At 40.9% G+C, this 22,857-nt stretch overlaps 1 protein-coding gene across 1 annotated transcript in view; it reads left to right on the forward strand.

Moving 5' to 3' along the window:
* Window positions 1-22,857, forward strand: part of ITGAV (integrin subunit alpha V) — a 77,319-nt gene that overhangs the window by 47,561 nt on the left and 6,901 nt on the right. Inside the window, exons 11-25 of the mRNA XM_087882080.1 lie at window positions 1,867-1,919; window positions 3,166-3,374; window positions 4,753-4,944; window positions 5,329-5,374; window positions 6,054-6,155; window positions 6,986-7,044; window positions 8,346-8,500; window positions 9,684-9,821; window positions 10,437-10,504; window positions 12,738-12,885; window positions 14,278-14,370; window positions 14,691-14,770; window positions 20,815-20,895; window positions 20,992-21,097; window positions 22,668-22,826. Coding sequence (XP_087738206.1) covers window positions 1,867-1,919; window positions 3,166-3,374; window positions 4,753-4,944; window positions 5,329-5,374; window positions 6,054-6,155; window positions 6,986-7,044; window positions 8,346-8,500; window positions 9,684-9,821; window positions 10,437-10,504; window positions 12,738-12,885; window positions 14,278-14,370; window positions 14,691-14,770; window positions 20,815-20,895; window positions 20,992-21,097; window positions 22,668-22,826 — 1,689 coding nt within the window. The remainder of the gene's footprint in view (window positions 1-1,866; window positions 1,920-3,165; window positions 3,375-4,752; window positions 4,945-5,328; window positions 5,375-6,053; window positions 6,156-6,985; window positions 7,045-8,345; window positions 8,501-9,683; window positions 9,822-10,436; window positions 10,505-12,737; window positions 12,886-14,277; window positions 14,371-14,690; window positions 14,771-20,814; window positions 20,896-20,991; window positions 21,098-22,667; window positions 22,827-22,857) is intronic.

The following is a 22,857-nucleotide window of genomic DNA, read 5'->3' on the forward strand; positions in this document are numbered from 1 at the left end:
AAATAACAGATGGAAGAAGAAGAACCAATTAGTAATTATCTGAACAGGCCAATAGCAAAAGCATTGGTTTTTTTCTTAACCTCTTAAAGATTTAAAAGAATATGCGATCTGATGTAATCTGATTAGATCAGGGGTCCCCAATCTGTGAGCCGCAGCCCACTAGTGGGCCGTGAGGGGTTTGCAACTGGGCCGCAGAAATGGCTGGTGAGCATGCGCATGCACATCCTCACTTGCGCAAGTAGCGGGCGAACTTGTGCACACTTCATTTAAGTGAGCAGCAGGCATGCGTGCACACTATGCACGTAAATGGAACTGCACGCATACTTTCTAGTTGCTCAACCGGAATTATCCCCTTTCCCCCTCCCCCTGCCGGTCGACAAAACTGGAAACTTTGCGTAACTTTGGATTAGATTGTTCTTTCCGCAAAAGAGAACCCATTGTCTTCTAAAACAGCCTGTTCCATGGTTGGCAATTTCTTACATCTGAATTTTACCCTAAAGCTTAGCCAAAATCTGCAGATTTCCAATTTCAAGCCACTTGTTCTCATATATCTATATGGCAGTCTTTTGCTCTTTGAAGACAGCCAGCATGTTTCACAGTCTATTCTTCTCCAGGCTTTTGGGGTTTTTTAACTGTGGATTAGAGAGGGGTTCAGTGGCTAAGTCGCTGAGCTTGTCGATTGAAAGGTTGGCAGTTCAGCAGTTTGAATCCTGAGTGCCTCATAACGGGGTGAGCTCCCGTTACTTGTCCCAGCTTTTGCCAACCTAGCAGTTCAAAAGCACGTAAAAAATGCAAGTAGAAAAATAGGGACCACCTTTGGTGGGAAGGTAACAGCATTCTGTGTGCCTTTGGCGTTTAGTCATGCCGGCCACATGACCACGGAGACATCTTCAGACAGCGCTGGCTCTTCGGCTTTGAAATGGAGATGAACACCGCCCCCTAGAGTCAGGAATGACTAGCATATATGTGCGAGGGGAACCTTTACCTTTACCTTTAACTGTGGATTATGATGCCCTGGGGAGTTGAGAACGGATGCAGGAAGGAGAGAGCAAAATTCAAAGGTGGATCTTTGTCAGTATTTACTCCTATTCCATCTAGTCAAAGTGGTAACAAAGCCAAGATTTTCTGCAGTTGCTGCTATAAAAAGAATGACCCATCTAAATTAAACGTGGAACAAGAAATAAGAATGGTAGTCTCAGAAATAAAACTCAGACTTACAAGGAATTACAAATTCATCCTTCCCATTAGAAATATGGCTTTAAATTTTATTTAACTTTTGTTTGTAATTCCCAATGAAAATGTTTTATTTTTTAAAAAAGCTGCAAAGTTGTTTGTTTTCATTAAAAATTAATTATTGAAACAATACCCTATTTCTTATCCACCTCTGGCCTCCATTAAATTGTTATCTAAGGGGAGGATGGAATCACAACCATTCATTTATCATTTTAGGAGGTCACAATCCCACAGAGTTGAGAAACCTTGCTTGAAGACATCCATGTTCAACTTCAGTCCTACTGGAGCAGCCTTACCATTTATAAATGCTCCTTATTCCTCTTAAAATTGAAATTCTATGAGTAGTTAAATGGGTGGAGAATATCCAATGATGTGCTTCCCTTCATATTACTATTAATAAAATAAAAAGGGTAAAATATTATCTGTGTGCTTTCTATAACGAGGGAAACATTCTATTTTCTGTTCTGACAATAAAGTAACAAATATACAGAAATAACATGGAGAAAAAAGGTTACACTTCTAGCCTTTGACAAATGCATGGCAAGAAAGCTTTTAGCAGGTGTAAAATACTTCTCTAACTCCTAGTTATTTCTGTTTAATGCAGCATTTCTTTTGTTCAACTTTGTTACCCAGATAGCTGCTTATTTTGGATATTCTGTAGCTGCCACGGATATCAATGGAGATCAGTAAGTTATGCTTTTGTTTCATACTTCTTGAAAAGGAAAAAAAAATCTGTTTCTGTAAAATCTTGCCTAAGGTAAAAATAAAATGTTTGAAAGAACAATAGAAATATGTTAACATGCATATTTAACTCTCTTCCCCTCTCCCTTTTGGGAGTTTCTTCTGTTAAGATTGCTTGATATAGTTCTCCAAACATTTCACAAATAGCATATTTAATCACAGATAAACTTGTCCACAAATTAAGCCAACCCTCAAAATTTCAGCCAAAATACCATGAAAAAATGCATCACTTGCAAATAAGCTGACACTTGAATTTTTAACTGCAGCAATAAATGGAAAATTGCAAAGTGTTGCATTGTCATTTGTATAATGACATAATTTTAAACCCATGATAATTAGATCCTAATTTTTCGGTGTATTTTGGAACCCAACATTCTCTGCTTATTCACAAGTATATACAGTATCTTATCTTTTTGAATCCTCCCTAGTAGAGCTTCATATCCTGTGAGTGGAGAAGTTGTTCTTTTTGATTGTATTTCCAGCCTCAGTCTCCTCTCATCAGCCTTTACAAGTGGTCCTCATTTAGCAATTACCTCAATTGGTGACCGTTCATAGTTATGATGGTGATGAAAAAGAGTAACTTTGTAATCATTAATGACCTTACATTAATGACCTTTGTAGGTTTGTAAAGCAAAGGATAACTGATGAAAGATCATAAGCATAGTCACAGTTTCACTTAACAACTGCTTGACAACCAAGTTGTTGATCCCAGTTGTGGTAGTTAAACGACACAACCTGTACTTCTATCCAGCACTACTTCTTTTTCTAGTTCTCCTAGTCCTCAACTTCCTTTTCTTTCCCCACTCACTCCTGGTTGCTCCATTTTATGACTAAACAATATCTGTGGAGATTTTTTTTTGTCCTAATGAATTATACCTCCAATGCAATCCTAAGCACGTTAAGCCTCAGGCATAAGTGCCACTGATGGGACTGATTTTCTGGTCAGCCTGTTATGATTGTGACCTTGTCTGTTTTATAATTCTTTTGGCCACAAGAGATACAACCTGGGATTCAATTCCAGTCATGCACAACTCCTTGCATTCTTGGGATCTCCATCCTCTCTTCCTTCCTCCAATCATTGTGTACTCTGTGAAGCATAATGGGCTACAGTGATGCATATAACAGAGACAATCTTTGTACTGAATGAACAACTTTCTCTCCATCTCTCTCTGCCTCTGCCCTCAACTTTAGCTACACAGATTTGCTTGTAGGTGCCCCACTCTTTATGGATCGTGGTTCAGATGGCAAGCTTCTGGAAGTGGGCCAGGTGTCTCTTTACTTTCAACAAGCCTCTGGAGGGTTTCAAAGTTCAGCGATGAAGTTGAATGGCTTTGAAGTCTTTGCAAGATTCAGCAGTTCAATTGCCCCTTTGGGAGACCTTGATCAGGATGGCTTCAATGGTAATGCAATCAGTCATTATTGTTGTTGTTGTTGTTGTTACTATTGTGTTGGTTAAATCCCACAAGGGATTAAAATCCCTTGTGTTTAAAATCCCACAAGGATTTTAAACTTTTTAGTTATAACTTGATTAAACCCTATGGTTTGGTTCAAAATGGTTGTGTTTGGGTTTTTGTTTTGTTTTTGTTATTTTAATATTTTGATAGGCCTTGCTCTAATTTAGAAAGCAACTGTTATTTGAGTTAATACATCTTTTTAAAATATGAAGCTTTGAAAAAGTACTGCACAAATAAAAAATGATACACACATTTATTTTAACTGCGGAATGACCTGCACTTCTGTATCAAGTACTACCTTACATAAAATTATCTCTAATTAATAGGATTAGTGCTAAATTCTTTACACTCTGAATTTGAAAATGTATCTTTAAACTAGGTAGTTCTCAACTTATAATGACAATTGGAACTAGAAATTCTGTTGCTAATCAATGTGGTTGTAAAGCATGACAACAGTGCTTAGTGACAACAATCCCTACAGTCCCAGTCGCTGTAGGTAACCAAATCCCACTGTTGTTACACAAGACACCTTCCTGCTATCTTCCCATAAATAAAGTCATTGGGAAGCCGGCTGGAAGTTTCAAGAGCTAGGCTGACAGGCAGGTAAGTAAGTGGCTGCTACCAGCTGGGAGAGGGAGCAAGAGGATATGCAGGTTGGGGAAATGCAAGAGGTGTAGGAGAGGCACGGGTCAGGAAGAGTGTGATGGAGTGTGTGAGGGTGCTTGAAGATGCAAGGGAGGCATGACAAAGGTCAGGGAGAGTACAAACGTAACTGGCATGGCACGAGCACAAGTGGGGCATGCAGATGGAGGAGACTTACTCCAGCAACTTGCAACTTTTCCTGCCAGCTTCCCCACTGATTTTCTGGAGAAGCCAGTAGGGAAGGTTGCAAAGGCAGTCATGTGATTATGGGGCAATGCAACTGATTGTAAGTCCAAATAAGATTGCCAAATTGCAATCACAGGATGGTGGAGATATTGGGACAGCTGGAACTCAAAAGAGCAGTTGTAACCACCATTTTTTCAGTGCCATCATAACTTCAAACAGTCACTGAACAAATGAGCACCCCTTTACACTAGTAATTTGAAAATATAAGTCTACCTTTACACCACTAATTTGAAAATATATGTATCAGATTGAATTGGCTATAATCCATGTTTAAGAGGAAGTCCACTGTTGTTTTAAATGGGTTATGGCAGAACCCCTTGAAATGTACATACATGGACTAAATTGGCTTAGTCCAACTTAATCCATGGCCCTTTATTCCATAACCCTGTGCTTGTTCATATTTAGAGATGCTAAAGATTTTTCACTTTGCTTGCAGACATAGCAGTTGCAGCACCTTATGGTGGAGAAAACAGGAAAGGACTGGTTTATATCTACAATGGAAGAGCCACAGGACTGAATGGAATGCCATCTCAGGTCCTTGAAGGACAATGGGCCTCTGAAGCAATGCCACCAAGTTTTGGATATGCCCTGAAAGGAGCTATTGATGTGGACAAAAATGGCTACCCAGGTGATGTTTCTATAGTGATAATGGCTTATGTTCAGTGGATTGCAAGTTTATTAGCATTTATGCGGTGTATCTTTCTCTCCTTTCTATTCCCAGCTCACCATCTTGTACCCATCCACCCCCCAATCTTCTCTAGAATGTTCTCTGCCGTGTAGAACAAATACAGACTATAGGAATATACAGACTCTATTTTGCATTCCCTTGTAGCTAACGGACACAACTGAATATAATACAATGCAAGATTGTATGGATTAAAGTAGCATTTAACTCAGGGAAAGCCCTATTTTAATTTATTTAGTTTTAAAATATTAATAATTATGGTTATAACTTTTCAACTGTAGACAAATATCCAATCAATAAATCTGCATATGTTTTTTCTACTTTCAGACTTGGTTGTAGGAGCTTTTGGTGTTGACCGAGTTGCGTTATACAGGTATGTTTTCAGAAGAATATTAGTAGACAAATCCAGTTCATGTCAACAGCTAGAAAAGAGAAAAAATAGCTCTTATTAAATGGGAGGCATGCTTGAAACCAGGCCTTAGTCACAACCACTTCTCTCTAGAAAGCTCACAAGTAGAATGTGAGGGTATTAATACCTTCTGATTTTAGCAATCTTTATTGAGAAACATGCTGTCTCTGATTTAGAAGCCGTTGTGACTTGAAAATTTATCTGTCATGAACTTGATTCTTTCTCTTTAAAGCTATCAAGTTGCTAGCTATTCCTGTATCTTATTGGAATGAATTCACCAATTCTGACTATGTGCTGGGAAGAAAATATTAAAAATACTAATTTCCCTGGAATCTCTCCCCTTTCAACTTCATTAGCTGATTTTAAGTTCCTGTACAAGAAAATGTCTCTTCATTCTCTTTGTCTGTCCATGCATAATTTTCTACAGCTTTTTGGATACCTAAACAAAAAAAGTCCCCAATTTCATAGCAGAGTTGTCCAAATCCATTGATTAGGTTGGTGGCTATTTCTGTTTAAAATTGTTGTCCAAAATATTTTCCCTCTTGCTATTTTCTACTTTCTTCTTCAAATCCTTACTTCATCTTTCATTATCTAGTAATTCATACAGGTGCCCCGACTACTTTTTCTTTGTTTCTTTTCAAAGGGCCCGGCCAGTTATTACTGTGAATGCTGGATTAGAAGTTACCCCAACAATTTTAAATCCAGAGAACAAAAACTGTGAAGACAATGGTCAAAAGGTTTCTTGGTAAGTTCAATAGATTCCCCATTAAGTGTTTGCAATTAACACTGTAAGTCAAATTAAGGAACCAGAAACTTCTGTTGCTGATGAAAGTGAATAATGAAAGTGTGAGTGTCTTTCCTTTCACCATGCTTCACAGGATTCAAATGCATTATTTTAATTACAGAAGGTTGCTTCCTTATATCTGATTCTGAGTTTCCCTTCTTCGAAAGCAGTGAACTATGTTGAAATCCTTTTTCATGTTTATAACACTGTAAAAGGTTGCTCCAAATGGGAAAGGAATTAGATTCATTGTATAGGATGTAAAGCCCCATTTGAATCGTGGTGAATTTCATGAATCTGAAATCTAAGCTTTTTCTTGAATGATTAACAAAACTGAGGGCTAACTCAACCCAGAAAAGTGGTACTCTGTTGAATGGTGTAAATTTGCCTATGCCTTTATCTAATCATTCCCAACCATTTTGATTAGACTTACAACTTGAGCGTTCTCTTTCTAGCTCAAATATACAGCACATCTTAAGACTCTTCAAAGTTGATTGAAATTAAGCATCTAAAGTTGCTCTGTACATGCAGAACAGATCAGTTAATCTAGTAATAACATATATTCAATCATTGCAAATTGAAGAAGTGGTAAAGAATTTTTTTTAAATTAAATTTAATGATTCTTGGGATCAAGAATCTTGCACTGGAGTTGGATCCTAGTCTCAATTCTAAAATTGTGATCTGAGAGCACATGAGTATATCCTTTCAATGTTCATAGATTTACATCTTGCACTTGGCCTGTCTATTCCCCCAAAAATATATTTTTTAAAATTATTCTTTAATTCTCTCAATAGTTTTAAAGTAAAGTTCTGCTTAAAAGCTGACGGCAAAGGGAATCTCCCCACGGAACTCAGTAAGTTCTATAGATTTGTTTTATTACACATGTAAAATAATAGTTTAACATACTGTACTTGTATATTCCTACTATAAACTGACAAGTCTTTAAACTTCGAGAGCTGGTCCAAGCTCTACCAGTATTAAGACATAAATAAAGTCACTCAGTACTACCTAGAAGGTGGGTGATGGATTTGTGCTGATTGCTGACCAGAAACAGATTTACTTTAGAAGCAGTTTGAGCTTTCTAGCAGGCAACATTCATCTGGCCTCTGACATTGAAAGCTCAGGATTAATTATTTACCAGACCATGAACATAGGGATTGAGGGCACACAAAATAGCTCAGTGCTCTGTCATCCACAATTGCTGCAAATATCTGCCAAGAGTGATTACATTTCTGTATAAGTTATGAATGCTCCAACATTGGAAGCTTTTAAGGAGAGATTGGACAACTATTTGTTAAATGGTATAGGGTTTCCTGCCAGAGCAGGGGGTTGGACTAGAAGACCCCCAAGGTCTCTTCCAACTATGTTATGTTACAGCATGTGTTTGTTTGCTTACTCTGAGAGGCCTTTTCATCCAAGAAAGCTTGGGGGCTTTCTATGGGAGGGGTTGGGCAAATGGGTAGGATCACAAACATGAAGGCAAGCAAGTACTGCCTCACTTCTCCCTAAGTCAAATTTTATGAATCCAGCTAGGACATGTCACAAGGGCAGAATAAGTGAGGAAGGATCTGGAAGGTCAGGCAAGGTGCCCAGCATCAACAGCTACTAACTCAAATAGCCTATTTGAGGCTGCCATAATGTTGCTTAACTGCTATACCTACCATCCCTCATCTTTAGCTGGAACTGCTATGGATGTGGAAATTGTGATTCAGCATCTTCCAAAGGGCTATATATAATAAAAAGTAGTGATTAAAAACAAGTAGCCTTTGTATAAATGAATGAAAAGTCTGTTGGAGCCTTTAGGCTAATGAACCAATCCAACATGGAGTCCAACTAGTCCAACATGGAGTCCTCACAATAATTTGAGATCTCTGCACTAGAGTGTACACCTCCTATTTCATTTTGAGAACAAAGTGTCAAAGTAGGCATCTAAAGAAAGTCCTCTAAGAAACCTAGTATAAAGGGCAAGAGCAATTGCCAACATATTTGCTTTCTGCAACCCCTGTTAATTCATATTGTGAATGGTGTTGGATTTCCCTTGAATGCTTCTCAGCAACAGCCTTTCCAACTACTGTGAAAAATACCAATGGTTACTGCAGAGAACACACAGATCTAAGGGCTGTATTATTAAAATGTTTTTGTGTTTGGTGATAGCTTTCCATGTGGAGCTCCTGTTGGACAAACTTAAACAAAAAGGTGCCATAAGGCGAGCTCTGTTTCTCCACAACAGACAACCGGGTCACTCAAAGAACATGACAGTCTCCAAAGGAGGTCGAAAGAGTTGTGAAGAACTTGATGCTTTTTTAAGGGTAAAAATATACACAACTGTACTTTGCCCTGATTCGCTTTTTCTTTTATGTGGTATGGTTTATCTTAGCAGCTTCCAGTGTCAACAGCCAACTTAATGACTTGTACATTAACTAGTTTTACCATAAATATTTTCTCCTTATATTTTTTAATGGAATGGCTATGTCCATGCAAAATATCCAAATGTGTCCAGCTGTAAATAAAATGGAACATGAACCATGTGGATGGTCACATTTCTTGATCCAGTGTTTGGAGTCAAACATTTTCTTTGGAATTGCCTTGATTCCACACAGAGATGGAGAAAACTAAACCTAAAGAAGCAAGAGACATTTTACCCATTGATCTCACTGGTGCTTTGACTCATTAATCTCTCTGGAACTTGACAGACTTCTATAGCTGATGATTTTTCTCTTTACCCCTAGGCCCGTGATGGCGAACCTATGGCACACGTGCCACAGATGGCACGTTGGAGCCGTATCAGTGGGCACATGAGCTCAGCTCCGCCAGCTGATTTTCGGGCCTTCTGGGCCCACCGAAGTTGGCAAACGGGCCATTTCCGGTCTCCGGAGAGCATCCGGGGGGGTGGGGAAGGCCATTTTTGCCCTCCCCAGGGTCCTAGAAAGGCTCTGGAGCCTGGGGAGGGCAAAAAAATGGGCCTACCGGGCCATCGTGTGCCAAAAGCGGGGGAAGCATGGGGGGTCATGTATGGGTGTGGGCACGTGTGTGCGTGTCCACCCCAAGCTCCCCTCATTTTTGGCACGCAATGGCAAAAAGGTTAGACATCACTGCCCTAGGCTAATGCAGTACTTATAGATGATTGCAAATATTCGTGGCAGACCCTTGTAGAGAGCAGTAGAAATGACTGGAGAAACTAAACAGAAACAACATCTGCAAGAGCATGCTTTCAGCACAGGAAACAGAAAGTGTGATGAAGAAATAGAGATCCTCTCTAATTCACCAGGAGGGAGATAAGAGGGAGATAGGAGGAGGAAGAAAATCAGTCAGGCGTACGATTCTATTACTAGATTTTACATCCAAAGTAGAGTTCAGTCAGACTTGTGACATCTGTTTCCTGACTGGGTCTCTCTCAAAGGGCAGACATTTGATAGAAGTCATATTTGCCAAATTCTGCAGTTACAATTTTTGTTTTATTTTAAAACATAATCCCCATTTTGTCCTTTCTAGGATGAATCTGAATTTCGAGATAAGCTTACTCCAATTACTATCTTCATGGAATATCAACTGGATTACAAAACTGCTTTGGATTCTACTGGTTTACAACCCATCCTCAACCAGTTCACTCCTGCAAATATTAGCAGACAGGTATAAAGCTGGGAAGTGTAATGCACATTTTTTTGCAACCAGCAAGTTTTTTTTTTTAATGTTAATTAATGTTTTTAAGAAAGATAAATATTTTAACAAATTCATTGCATTTATTCTTTGCATGTTGCTATTAGAGAAAGAAAGGATACTCATCTTCCCTCACTCCCGTTTGGGTTAGCTTTTCTAACCAAATTGTACAGTTTTCTCTTTGAAAAGAAATAGTGGTTCTTTGAAGTCATTCTCTCTTTTCTGAGTTGGAGAAGATGAGTTGGCCAAGGATGCAAGCATCAAGCTGATATTTTCCTATTCATCTGTATTGTAAAATTAAGTCCCACAAGTGGTATAAAGTACTTTATACAAGTGGTATATACTACTTTATATAAGTAGTGTAAAGTTTTTATATTACCACTTGGCTTCGGGCCAAAGTAAAATGAAGTTGAGTTATATCAGACTTCAGTGATCTGACAAAACAAAGAGTCAGGGATTTGGGGTTTAATTTTAATTTTTCTCAAATTTAGGCTCATATTCTTTTGGATTGTGGGGAAGATAATATCAGCCATCCAGATTTAAAAATGACTGTATTTGGGATTAAATTTTAATTTTTCTCAAATTTAGGCTCATATTCTTTTGGATTGTGGGGAAGATAATATCTGCCGTCCAGATTTAAAAGTGACTGTTGACAGGTAATTCTGGTTGATTTTTGATTCTAAAGGTATATAAATGTGATTAACAAAGGAGTAAGTAAACACAAATGTAAAGATGAGGGCTTAAAAACTGAAATTGGCAAGGCAGGACCTAGTGATTCTGAAGCTAGAGAGAGCTATTAGGTTCATATGTCTCGGCAGTTGAACATCAAGCAACTAGCCAAGTATCTATTAATTTGGAAGCATGGAAGGAAGAAACCCAGAGAACAGATTCTAAGGTCTCTGACTTCTCCACACTTGGGTAGTGGGCAATCAGTTGCATTGAGAGACTGGTCTGCAGTATTTATTCTGATCTAGCTAAATCATGTCTGGGATACTTCTGCCAAGCTAGCTGAATGCTGTATTAATGCTGAAATGTTTGGAGTTCGGTGATTTTATGCTCATCTTGATTTGCCAACATTCACTCAATTCAACATATTATACCTTACTTTTTAAAGGAAGAAATGAAAGACTCTTTAGCCCATTTCACTTTTGTTGAAAGGTATTAAGTATTTATTTAAATCTGATTGTTTTGTTTACACTGAGAAACTCTGCTGATTGCCTTGCTTATTGCCTTGTTAACAAACAAGGTAGTATATCATTTTCAGAACAATTCATGATGTTAAATCAAAGATTGCTTGTTAACTATAGTTTTGTGCTTTAGTTATCCTGGAAACTATGATTAGAGAATTTATGGTTTAAATTATACTAAAAGAAATTAAATGAATTTAAACATATTTGTATATTAGTTTTTTTTAAAGACAGAGTTCAGTCCTCCAAACGTGCAACTGTTGTAATGTTTTTAAACTACACCTGTTGGGATATACAAAGGATCAAATCACTTTCAGTTCAAGACTGAACTCCAGATGAGCAACAAAATACATTGTCCCATTTTAAAGAAAAATCATTTTGCCAAAGGAGGGGAAATGAGCAACAGAGAGACGTTCTATTGGAACCTTCTGTTTTCTACTCTATGTCATGTAGCTTTTAAAATGTCTATATAAAATATAAGTTTACCAGAACAAACAGAAATCTTGAATCTACAGGAAGAAGATACAAAGGAAGAGACAACATTTGGCATATGATAAGCACTTATAGAGTTAATCTCTATCTTCCTCCTGTCATTTCTCTAATTTACATTCATTTATCCCAGATTGTCTTAATTTATAAAACTAGTGAAAGGGGCAAAATGTGTTGGGACTCAAACATTAACTTGTGTGTGATATAAAAGTGGTTCCCATAACTTCATTAATTGCTCCTAAGCATAAAGATAAAGCCCAGGATAGTATTGTTTGTATGGCTAATGCTTGGTAGAACAGCCATGAAGACCTTGGACAAGACATTCAGATGCTGTGAAGGTTCTACACCTAAAAAGATTAAAACAGTGCAAGCAATAGTAGTCCCTGTGAGATTGGATGGAAGTGACGAATTTGGACTTGAAGAAGTCAGATAGAAAAAAAAACATTGACTCCTTTGAACTTGGGTGTTTGAGAAGATTCCTGGGAATACTGTGGACAGCCAAGAAAACAAACAAATGGATCGTTGAACAAATCAATCCATAATTCTCACTCAAGGCACACATGACCAATTATCCTACTTCAGATACATTGTGCAAAGACCTAGCTCTCTAAAGACAACTTTAAAGCTGGGAAAGGTGGAAAGAAAAAGAACTCGAACAAGATGGATGGATTTAATTACTATGGTGATGGATGCACCACTGGAGGTCTTAAAAGACCAGCTTAGGTACAGATCTTCATAGAGAATATATGTTTTTCACTAAGAGTTGAAACTGGACAATCAATCAATCATGCCTAGGATCATAAACATAATTAAAATTTAGGATGACTCAAGGCAGCAGAATTCAGGGGGTTCAGTTTCCCTCTTCTACAGCAAAGAATAGTTGTACTTTTACTTCTTTTGAAGCTTTCAGAAAATCCTAATTGCCATAATGGTAATAGAAACAAAAAGGAAAAAAAGAGAAAAACCTCTTTATTTTCTCTCATGATTACTGTTATCCAAAGTATGGGAATCTACTATATAGCTGCCTCTAATTTTTGCATTTGTATTTGATGACAATCTAATCTGCTTCTGGGCTTCAGAATACTCCTGAAAAGAACTCTATGGATGTAGAAACAGCGGTTTCCCAACCTGACATTGGACAACAGGTCTTACTTATTTGGAAAAATATTTTGACCAAGAAGGATCACTTTTATTTTGTCTTGGTCTTTTGCAGTGATCAGAAGCAAATCTACATTGGAGACGACAATCCATTAACCCTAATTGTCAACACTCAAAACTTAGGCGAGGGAGCCTATGAAGCTGAACTCTTCGTAACCATCCCACCACAAGCAGACTTCATTGGTATAGTTCGCAACAATGAGGTAAGTCTTGTAGATCTACGTGAATGATATTATTGCTACTCATTGGAGTTGTAGCTCAAAGCTTCAGTTTATGCTTTCAATACAGAAAGTCTCGGTATCAGTTTCCGATCCAGCTATTCTTCTGTATCTTGTGTGAGAGCTGATAACAGATCAGTCCATCACTCAAATACAAATGGAAACCTTGGTTTCCTTCCCCAAAGAGAGGACCATGGAGCCTGTTACATTGTTTGGGCAGAAGAAAGAAACAACATCTTTTAATTTTGATTTCACTAAACATTGGTCTCACATTTGATGCACAACAATTGCTGGAATTGTTCTGTAATGGCTTCTTAACAAAAACATATTTATTTCAGCTTTTCTGCCTTTGAAAAGCTACTACTGGGTTTGGTTTAGTTTTGTTTAGTTTTACATTGTCAACCAAGGAAAATGTAAAATACTGGAATTTCTGTGAGTTTTTCATATTAGAAGTCTGGATGCCCACAAAAAGAATATAATGCAGCAAAACTGGGTATTTGTGGGACCGCCTTCTGCCGCCGATAGCCTCCCACCGACCAGTACGCTCCCACAGAGAGGGACTCCTCAGGGTGCCGTCAGCCAGGCAATGTCGGCTGGCAACCTCCAGGGGGAGGGCCTTCTCTCTGGCAGCTCCTGCCCTCTGGAACGATTTGCCCCCGGAGATACGAAGGATATTGGATCTCCGGGTTTTTCGCTGTGCCCTAAAAACTTTTCTTTTCCATCAAGCAGGGCTGGCGTGGAAAACCCCACCCACCCACCCACCTTTTTTTTAGTCTTTTTAGCTTTTTAAATTGTCAAATGGGTTTTAGTTTTCAATGTTTTAAATTTTTGGACCACAGTTATTGAATTCTTTTAATTCTTTTAAATTTTGTATTGATACATGTTTTAGTTCTGGCTGTGCACCGCCCTGAGTCCACTTGGAGAAAGGCGGGATATAAATTGAATAAATAAATAAAAATAAAACCTAAATATATTGTGGGATGTTTAGGGGACTAGGAATCGGTTTAGGGGACAAGGAATCGGTTAGTTCGAATGTCTGTTCAATCCGAATTTATGACATGATATATATTTACAGAATTTTGCATCATATGCAAAATTATAATTATGTAATTATAATTATGACTGAAGCTGTTTGAAAAAATGTAAATGTAAGTGAATAATTTAGACTACAGACTTAATTCACTGTTTCAGGAGAAAATGCAGATGCACATTTTTTTACTGTTGCATCTGATAACCAGTAAATTAAGCCAATTAATTTATTATTTTATGTATCATGATTATTTTATGATGTATATCAGCACTTTATCTGGTATACCAAATGAACTATTGTACCTTGGTTATATAATTTTTTTGGGGGGGAAATTGCATTCATTGCAGGCTCTCGCAAGACTTTCATGTGCATTTAAGACTGAGAATCAAACTCGATTGGTTGTCTGTGATCTTGGAAATCCTATGAAAGCAGGAACAAAGGTACGAATGAATTCAACTCCTTGTTTGCTGTCTTTGGATAAGAGAAGGAGGAACCCATCCATAGAATAGAGCTTGCTAGAATGGGATAGAGCAGGAATGTCAAATTCCCAGCCCATGGGCCAGATGCATCACATGCTGGCCATGGCCACACCCAATTTAACAAAGAGGAAAAATGTCCCAATACGTCATGTGACGCCGTGAGTTTCACATCCCAGGGATAGAGAGACAACATCACACTTTGATTCAGAGCTAGTATCCAAGCTTCAGTCTCTTTCTGAATGTTGCCTATTAAAACCTGTATATTTTCTCTTGTGTTAAAGCTCTCAGCTGGTCTTCATTTTAGTGTTCATCAACAATCTGAGATGGATACTTCTGTCAAGTTTGATCTACAGATCCGTAGGTAAGGAACACTTACAGCATGTAGTTTGTTATTACTAAATATGATTATTACAAATTATTGTTATTTTTAATATGTTAAAATACGGATAGCCCTGTGGTAAGAGATTAAAATATAGGCGCATAATATTTTAACCTTAAATATATATATTTCCAATTTCATCTCATTAAGTTTCATTTCTAGCCTTTTGGGTCATTACTATCAGAACTGGAATATTTCAGAGTGTCCTTTGATTTGATAGTTTTGGTTGTCTTTGTATTTAAAGAGTTGGTTATTGACTTTGTTCTAAACCTTTTTTTAAGATGGCTAGTGGTAGGAATTTTAGTGTATGTTTTTAATTTAGGGTTAATAGCCTATTAGCAGCAGGGGGGTGGGGGAAATGAAATGTGGAATGTTTGTGGGGATGGAAAATAGAAGAGGGAAAATGAAAATGAGATAATGCTTGAAAATGGATCATTCATGATGAAGGTTAGGAAAGAGTGAAATCAACATTAAGTCCTAATAATTACTTTTGTTCAGCTCACGAGCCATTTATGGCCAGGGGTCTGCAACCTTTAACACTCAAAGAGCCACTTGGACCCATTTCCCACAGAAAACAAAACACTGGAAGCCTCAATGCCTGGGTGGGCGTGGACAACTTAACACTCCCCCTGTTCACATGATCCCCTAGCCACACCTGGTGGGCGTGGGAACTCAGCATCACTCCCACCCAGCCACAAAACATTTCGAATACGTGTATTGGAGGGTAGGGTAGAGTCAGCTGCCAAACTGAATAAAAAATAGAATAGAATTGAATTGAATTCTTTATCGGCCGAAGAGGTTTCAGAAAAAAATGCTTTTAAAAGCCTCTGACGATCAGGCAACTCAGCTGGGATCTCAGATGCTTTTAAAAGCATTTTTTTCCTACAACCACTTCGGCCGAATGGTTTGGCTTGCATTTGGGAGGTTTCCTCCCCACCCCTTTCGGCCGTGCATGGAGTGAATCTCTTACGTACCTTCTCACCGAGTAGCAGTGACTTCCTGGATAGCGAAGCGAGAAGTGACTGGGACTCTCTTCTTCCTTCTCTTATCCGGCAAAGGGAGGAGGGGCGGGGGACAGACAGGGCCAACCAGGTGAGGAGTCTCTTCTTTTCTCAAGCCACGTGAGGAGTGACTGGGGCGACGGGCAGGGCCAACCACGTGAGGAGTGACTGGGAGGGGAGCGAGTCTCTTCTCAAGCCACGCGAGGAGTCACTGGGCCCGGGATGAATGGATGGATGAAATCAGCCGGTACTACCAGTGAAAAAGTTAACTACCAGTGGGTGCGACAGGGAGCTGCAGGAGAAGGGTGAAAGAGCCGCATGCGGCTCTGGAGCCACGGGTTGCTGAACCCCCACCTAGACTACAGTATCCTGGCAATGATTACTCACACCTAAATCAACAATGATTGCGCTACTGCAGTATACTTATTGTGGGCAGCTCAGAGGCTGTTAGAATACAACAGTTAGGCCCATGATGGCGAACCTATGGCACGGGTGCCACAGGTGGCACGTGGAGCCATATCAGTGGGCATGCGAGCTCAGCTCCGCCAGCTGATTTTCAGGCCTTCCGGGCCTACCAGAAGTTGGCAAATGAGTCATTTCCTGCCTCTGGAGGGCTTCCGGGGGTGTGTGTGGAAAAGGCTGTTTTCACCCTCCCCAAGCTCCTAGAAAGTCTCTGGAGCCTGGGGAGGGCAAAAAACGGGCCTACCAGGCACACCATGCCATTGCATGCCAAAAGCGGGCGGAACCTGGGGGGGAGGTTGCATGCGCATATCCGGGGCGCATTGAATTATGGGTGTAGGCACACACACGTGTGACTCCCCTGCACCCCCCTGCTTTTGGCACGCAATGGCAAAAAGGTTAGCCATCACTGAGCTAGGCTGTTGATGAGACAAGTCTGTCATGGTGAAGTAACACCTACATTATAATTCCCAATAACTTCCAAACCCAATTTGAAATACAAGAATACTGGAGGTTCATTTGACCCATTCCTTCCTTGCATTTCACAAGGTAACTAAAACTGCGTTTTTCTGCTTTGTTGTATGTTGCATAGACAACATATAACAGTTTAGAGATTCTAACTTTTATACAGTTCTACCCCAAACTAGGAAGATTTATAGATATTGTACAATAAATATACATTCTGAAACATCTAATTTCTAACATCTACCCCAAACTAGGAAGATTTATAGATATTGTACAATAAATATACATTCTGAAACATCTAATTTTGGCAACATAGGTTTGGCCTGCATGGGTAACATATTATTTTTAACCACAAAGGTTTAATTTTCACATGCTTGCATATGCTGTAAAAGTAATATAATGATTTGCTTGCAAGTAAATGTTGGCTAGAGGAACAGGAGATGAGGAAATGAGTTTAGATAATGAATTACATTCTTATTTTAGATTTCTTCAAGACCTGTCTAAATACTTTGGGATGTTTATACAAAAAGACTCCAATAACTGACCCTACAAATGCAACTATCAAAAGAAGAGCAATTTTGTCATCCTTAGTGGGCATCTAGGAGCCTGGATTATTCAGACTATCTCCTCTGAGGAGAGTATTCCATTTATAAATGTCCTTTTTGATGTTCTGCGGAGCAGCAGGAGGGAACATTTATGCACATTTTTTAAAAATTGAAAAAAAAAGAAAGGGGCAGGAAAACATAACTCCTGAATAGTATTCAGTGCTACATATCTGGTATAGCCAAACTTCTGAATCTGATGGCATATCAGAACTTGAATATTACCATGTAAGTTACCATGTAACATGTAACTGAAACAATAAGTGGGAGGGGCAGATATGACGGGTGCAGGGGAGCATATTATGTTCCGGGGGTGCGCACGCGTTGTTTACGAGTGATTGCGCACTCCGGCCCCCAATGCGCGACTCGTGTCCTGGGTTGCACAGAGTCTCTGGCCCCGGGTCCTCAGCTGATGTTGTGTAATGCCAGGTCGGTAGTTAATAAAGCCCCCCTCATTTGTGACCTTATATTGGAGGGGGGTGCGGACCTGGCTGGAATTACGGGGACCTGATTGGGCCAGGAGGGGGGTTTCCCTCGTTGAAATGTGCCCACCAGGTTTCCGTGCATTTCATCAGCCGAGGGCTCAGGGGAGGGGTGGGGGAATGGTGGCGATTATTAGGGAAAGTCTTCGTCCGAGGGAGACCACTGTTCCTCAGATAGCCGGATGTGAGTCCCTTTTTGTGAAGTGGGGTCGTGGGGTGCAAATGGGTTTGCTGACTGCATACCTGGCTCCCTGCCACGTAGTGGCAACCCTGCCCGAGCTACTCGACGTTATTGCCGGGATGGTGGTTGACACCCCCAGATTTATTGTCATGGGGGATTTCAACCTGCCATCCGCCAGCGAGGCATCAGAGGTGGCTCGGGAGTTCATGGCTTCCATGGCGGCCATGGACGTGACCCAGTTAGTTCAAGGCCCCACTCACCCAGGGGGACACAGTCTGGTCTTGATTTTCGTCTCTGGTCAGTGGTTGAATGATTTTGGTAGAGGGGACTTAGACTTTTTTTTTTTAATTTGATTTATATGCCGCCCTTCTCCGAAGACTCAGGGCGGCTTACAATGTGCTCAGCAACATTAAACCCTTGTCATGGACAGATCATTCGCTCCTTCACTTGGACTTTCCAGCCGCTTCCCCCTGCTGCAGGGAGACGGAACCGACCAGGTGGTTCCGTCCCAGGTGCCTGATGGACCCTGAAAGGTTTCTGACGGAGCTTGAGCTGTTTCCTGAGACTCTGGCACATGACTCGACTGAAGGGGTGGTGGCCACCTGGGATAGTGCGGCCGCCGGAGCTTTGGACCGCGTTGTGCCTTTGCGGCCTCTGACCCGATGCCAATCTCAATTGGCACCTTGGTTCTCCGAGGAGCTGAGAGAGATGAAGCATCGGAAAAGACGCCTAGAGAGCATCTGGAGGACTAGTCAATCCAATTCTGACCGAACACTGGTGAGGTCTTATATCAAGACCTACCTAGTGGCGATAAAAGCGGCAAAATTTAATTATTTTTCTGCTCTTATCGCATCTGCAGAAAACCGCCCAGCTGCTCTGTTCAGGGTGACCCACTCCCTTCTTCGGGGGGGAGTGCGGGAAGATCCCTTGCAGGGTCAAGCTGAGGATTTTGTGCAATTCTTGCATGATAAAGTCGCTCAGATTCGGGAAGGCTTGGACTCCGACTGGGTGAGTCCAGGGGAGAAAACGGGGGTAGGTCTTGAGAATATTATCTGGGAAGAGTTTGATCCTGTGGCTCCCGAGGATGTGGAATGGATTCTGGGTAGGATTAGTGCTGCCACATGTTTATTGGACCCGTGTCCCTCCTGGTTGGTACTGGCCTCCCGGGAGGTTACACGAGGCTGGCTCCAGGGGATTATAAATGCTTCTTTGAGTGAGGGTACCTTTCTCGCCACCTTGAAAGAGGCGGTGGTGAGGCCCCTCCTCAAGAAGCCATCCCTGGACCCGGCTATATTAGCTAACTACCGTCCGGTCTCCAACCTTCACTTTGTGGCGAAGGTTGTTGAGAGTGTGGTGGCATGACAACTTCCCCGGTACCTGGATGAAGCTATCTATCAGGGCCCATACCAGTCGGACTTCAGGCAGGGGTACAGCACGGAAACGGCATTGGTCGCATTGGTGGATGATCTCTAGAGGGCTCGGGACAGGGGTTGCTCCTCTGTCCTGGTCCTATTAGATCTCTCAGCAGCTTTTGATACCATCGAACATGGTATCATGCTGCAGCGGTTGAGGGGGTTAGGAATAGGAGGCACCGTGCTACGGTGGTTCTCCTCTTTCCTCTCCGACCGTTCGCAGTTTGTGTTGGCAGGGGGGCAGAGGTTGACCTCGAGGCGCCTCGCGTGGGGGCGTGCCACAAGGGTCGGTCCTCGAGGCGCCTCGCGTGGGGGGTGCCGCAAGGGTCGGTCCTCTCGCCCCTTCTGTTCAACATTTATGTGAAGCCGCTGGGTGAGATCATCCGTGGTTTTGGGGTGAGAGTACGTGATGACACTCAGTTGTACATCTCCACCCCAGACCACCCCAATGATGCCCTTGATGTGATGTTCCGCTGCCTGGAGGCCGTGCGGGTCTGGATGGGGAGAAATAGGCTCAGGCTCAACCCTTCCAAGACCAAGTGGCTGTGGCTTCCGGTGTCCTGATATAGTCAGCAGGTGCCATCGCTAACTATTGGGGGTGAATCTTTACCCCCCACAGAGAGGGCTCGCAATCTGGGTGTCCTCCTGGATGCATGGCTGTCTTTAGAAGAACATATGATGGCCATGGCCAGGGGGGCTTTTTATCAGGTTCGCCTGATCCGCCAGTTGCGGCCCTTTTTGGACCGGGACACCTTACGCACGGTCACTCACGCCCTTGTCACCTCCCGGCTGGACTACTGTAATGCTCTCTACATGGGGCTCCCCTTGAAGAGCACTCGGAAGCTCCAAGTGGTCCGTGCGGGTGGTTATGGGCGCAACTGGTTGCGCCCACGTGACACCTCTCCTGCACGAGCTGCACTGGCTCCCAGTGGTCTTCCGGAAGGTATTGGTTACCACCTTTAAAGCGCTCCATGGCTTAGGACCTGGGTACCTTCGAGACTGACTTCTGCCACCAGTAGCCTCCCACCAGCCAATTTGCTCCCACAGAGAGGGACTCCTCAGGGTGCCATCGGCCAAGTTATGTCGGCTGGTGACACTCAGGGGAAGGGCCTTCTCTGTGGGAGCTCCTGCCCTGTGGAACGAACTGCCCCCGGAAATACGCAAGATCTCTGACCTCCATGTGTTCCACTGTGCCCTTAAGACCCTCTGTTCCGCCAGGCAGAGCTATCTATGTAAATGATTTTAAATTGGGTGTTTTAAATTTTAAATTTTAAATTCGGGCCAAAATTGTTTAATACTTTTAACTATTTTAAAACTGTTGTTTGTATCTTGTGTTTTTAATTGGCTGTACACCACCCCGAGTCCTTCGGGAGAAGGGCGGTATATAAATTAAATTATAAATAAATAAATAAATTATTTTACAGCTCCAATTTGTTTAACAACCTAAGCCCAGTGAGCTCATATCAAGTGGACCTGGCCATTTCAGCTGCTGTAGAAATCAGAGGGTGAGTCCTGATCCCTTCACAATCTCTTTCTTGATTTGAGAGTTCTGCTCCATGTACCATGTCCATTCATCCCTGTTTGTTCCTCACCCAATTTAGGGTCTCTTCTCCTGATCATATTTTCCTTCCAATTCCCAACTGGGAACCAAAAGAAAATCCAGAAACAGAGGATGACATCGGGCCTTTAGTTCAACACATCTATGAGGTATGTTGACACTCAGAACAGTAAATAATAATCACAGATCTGAAGATATAGAAAGCTTTTTCCCCACTTTTATCTCTTGTTCTACCAGTAAACTGTGGGTAATCTACCCACGGTAATTTCCAAAGGAAAAACCAAACACCTTCTTCAGGCACTCCTTTACTCCTCCTGTCTAACTTTTGACCTCTGGAAATACTGGATTTCAACCCCAGCATGCCCCAACTGGCATGGCCAGTTCAATACATATATGGAATATTTCAGCCTTCTGTAACTATGTGTTTACCATTATCAAGGTCATTTTTCTAACCTTCTCTATCCCAGCCCTATTTTGGTCTAAATACAGCCCATACTTTGCCACATTCTATGGGTTGATCTGCATGATCAATCATGTATATGTGACACTTAACATTTCTTCATGGGAAGGAATGTGTCTTTTCGTCTTCTATCCACACTCAGTCTACTAGGGTGCAACCTTCACTTATTATTTTATACTATGAGTTGATTATTTATTTATTTGTCAAATTACTAAAGCCAGCCAACTCCATAGCAATACCATGATCGGTGCTAATTAATTTGCACTGGCACAAATAGTGCAATCCAATTCTCCTTCTGTATTTCATTTCATAGAAGGGAAATAAAATTTTGTCTATGTGGTTTCTCTGCTTTGTATCAAGAACATTCTGGCTCCGGTCACTGGTTACTGCCCTGCCTAATTATTTTATCCCAAGCTTGTCAGCTTCCTTCTGAAAAATCCTCTCCCTCTGTTTGTTTTTTCCTTCATTTCCCCAATGGACCATCAAGCTATTTTTCTGTAACCATTTCTCCCTGTTACTTCTGCCCTATTCAGCCACCTGGTCATGATGTGATTAAATGGTTAGAAAAAGAGCCAAAAACAGAGGGAAAGAGATGGGCAGAATATGAAATTCTAGAGTATTTTTTTTAACAAGTTCATTGGTGAAATAGTAAAAGACTAGGCTTTTTTTTTTTTAAAATTCACTGATAAGAAAGTGAATCATATAAATATTAAATGTTTTTAACTAAATAAAATTGACAAGAGTTTCCCCACAAATTGTACACATGATAAAATATTGGTATTTCTTTTGCCAGTCCCACTGGTAGATGCATCAAACTGTCAAGTACATGAGGGAATCAACAGAGATGGGCTCACACAAAAGGTTTATCAATCAAAACCACATCTTCTGAAAGATTTTGTTTGGTGCCTGCTTTCATGGTATGGGTGGGAGGGATCAAAAGCAAGCGAATCTGCCAATCTGAACCATGTTAATTTTGCCTGGCAAAATGAGGAGGAAAGGGTTGAAATCCCGAAAGGGTTTCTTAAGCTAGTTCGGTTTATAGCCAGTTTATCCACTTCTAAGCAGCATAGAAAAGTCTTGAGATTTGCTTGTTGTTGACCGGCTTCAAGTAGTAAAATGAAATATTTCATGGAGTTATATGCAGAGACCGGTTGCTTTTTACTAACTGGGTCACAATCTGTGGAAGCCTGCTTTGGAAGCCGACTGGTTCATTGAACGTGGTTCCTATTAAACTGATTCATTTTCTACTTCTTTGTTAGCTCAGAAACAACGGTCCAAGTACTTTCAGCAAGCTGATGCTCAATCTTCAGTGGCCATATAAATACAACAATAGTACCCTTTTATATATTATCAAATATGAAATTGAAGGACCCATGAACTGTACATCTGATATGGAGATTAACCCACTAAAAATTAAGGTAAAAGGAAAGCCTGTTTAGATTGCCGGAA

The sequence above is a fragment of the Pantherophis guttatus genome, chromosome 1, assembly GCF_059756535.1.
Source record: "Pantherophis guttatus breed Tessera chromosome 1, ASM5975653v1, whole genome shotgun sequence".
Classification (NCBI taxonomy): domain Eukaryota; kingdom Metazoa; phylum Chordata; class Lepidosauria; order Squamata; family Colubridae; genus Pantherophis; species Pantherophis guttatus.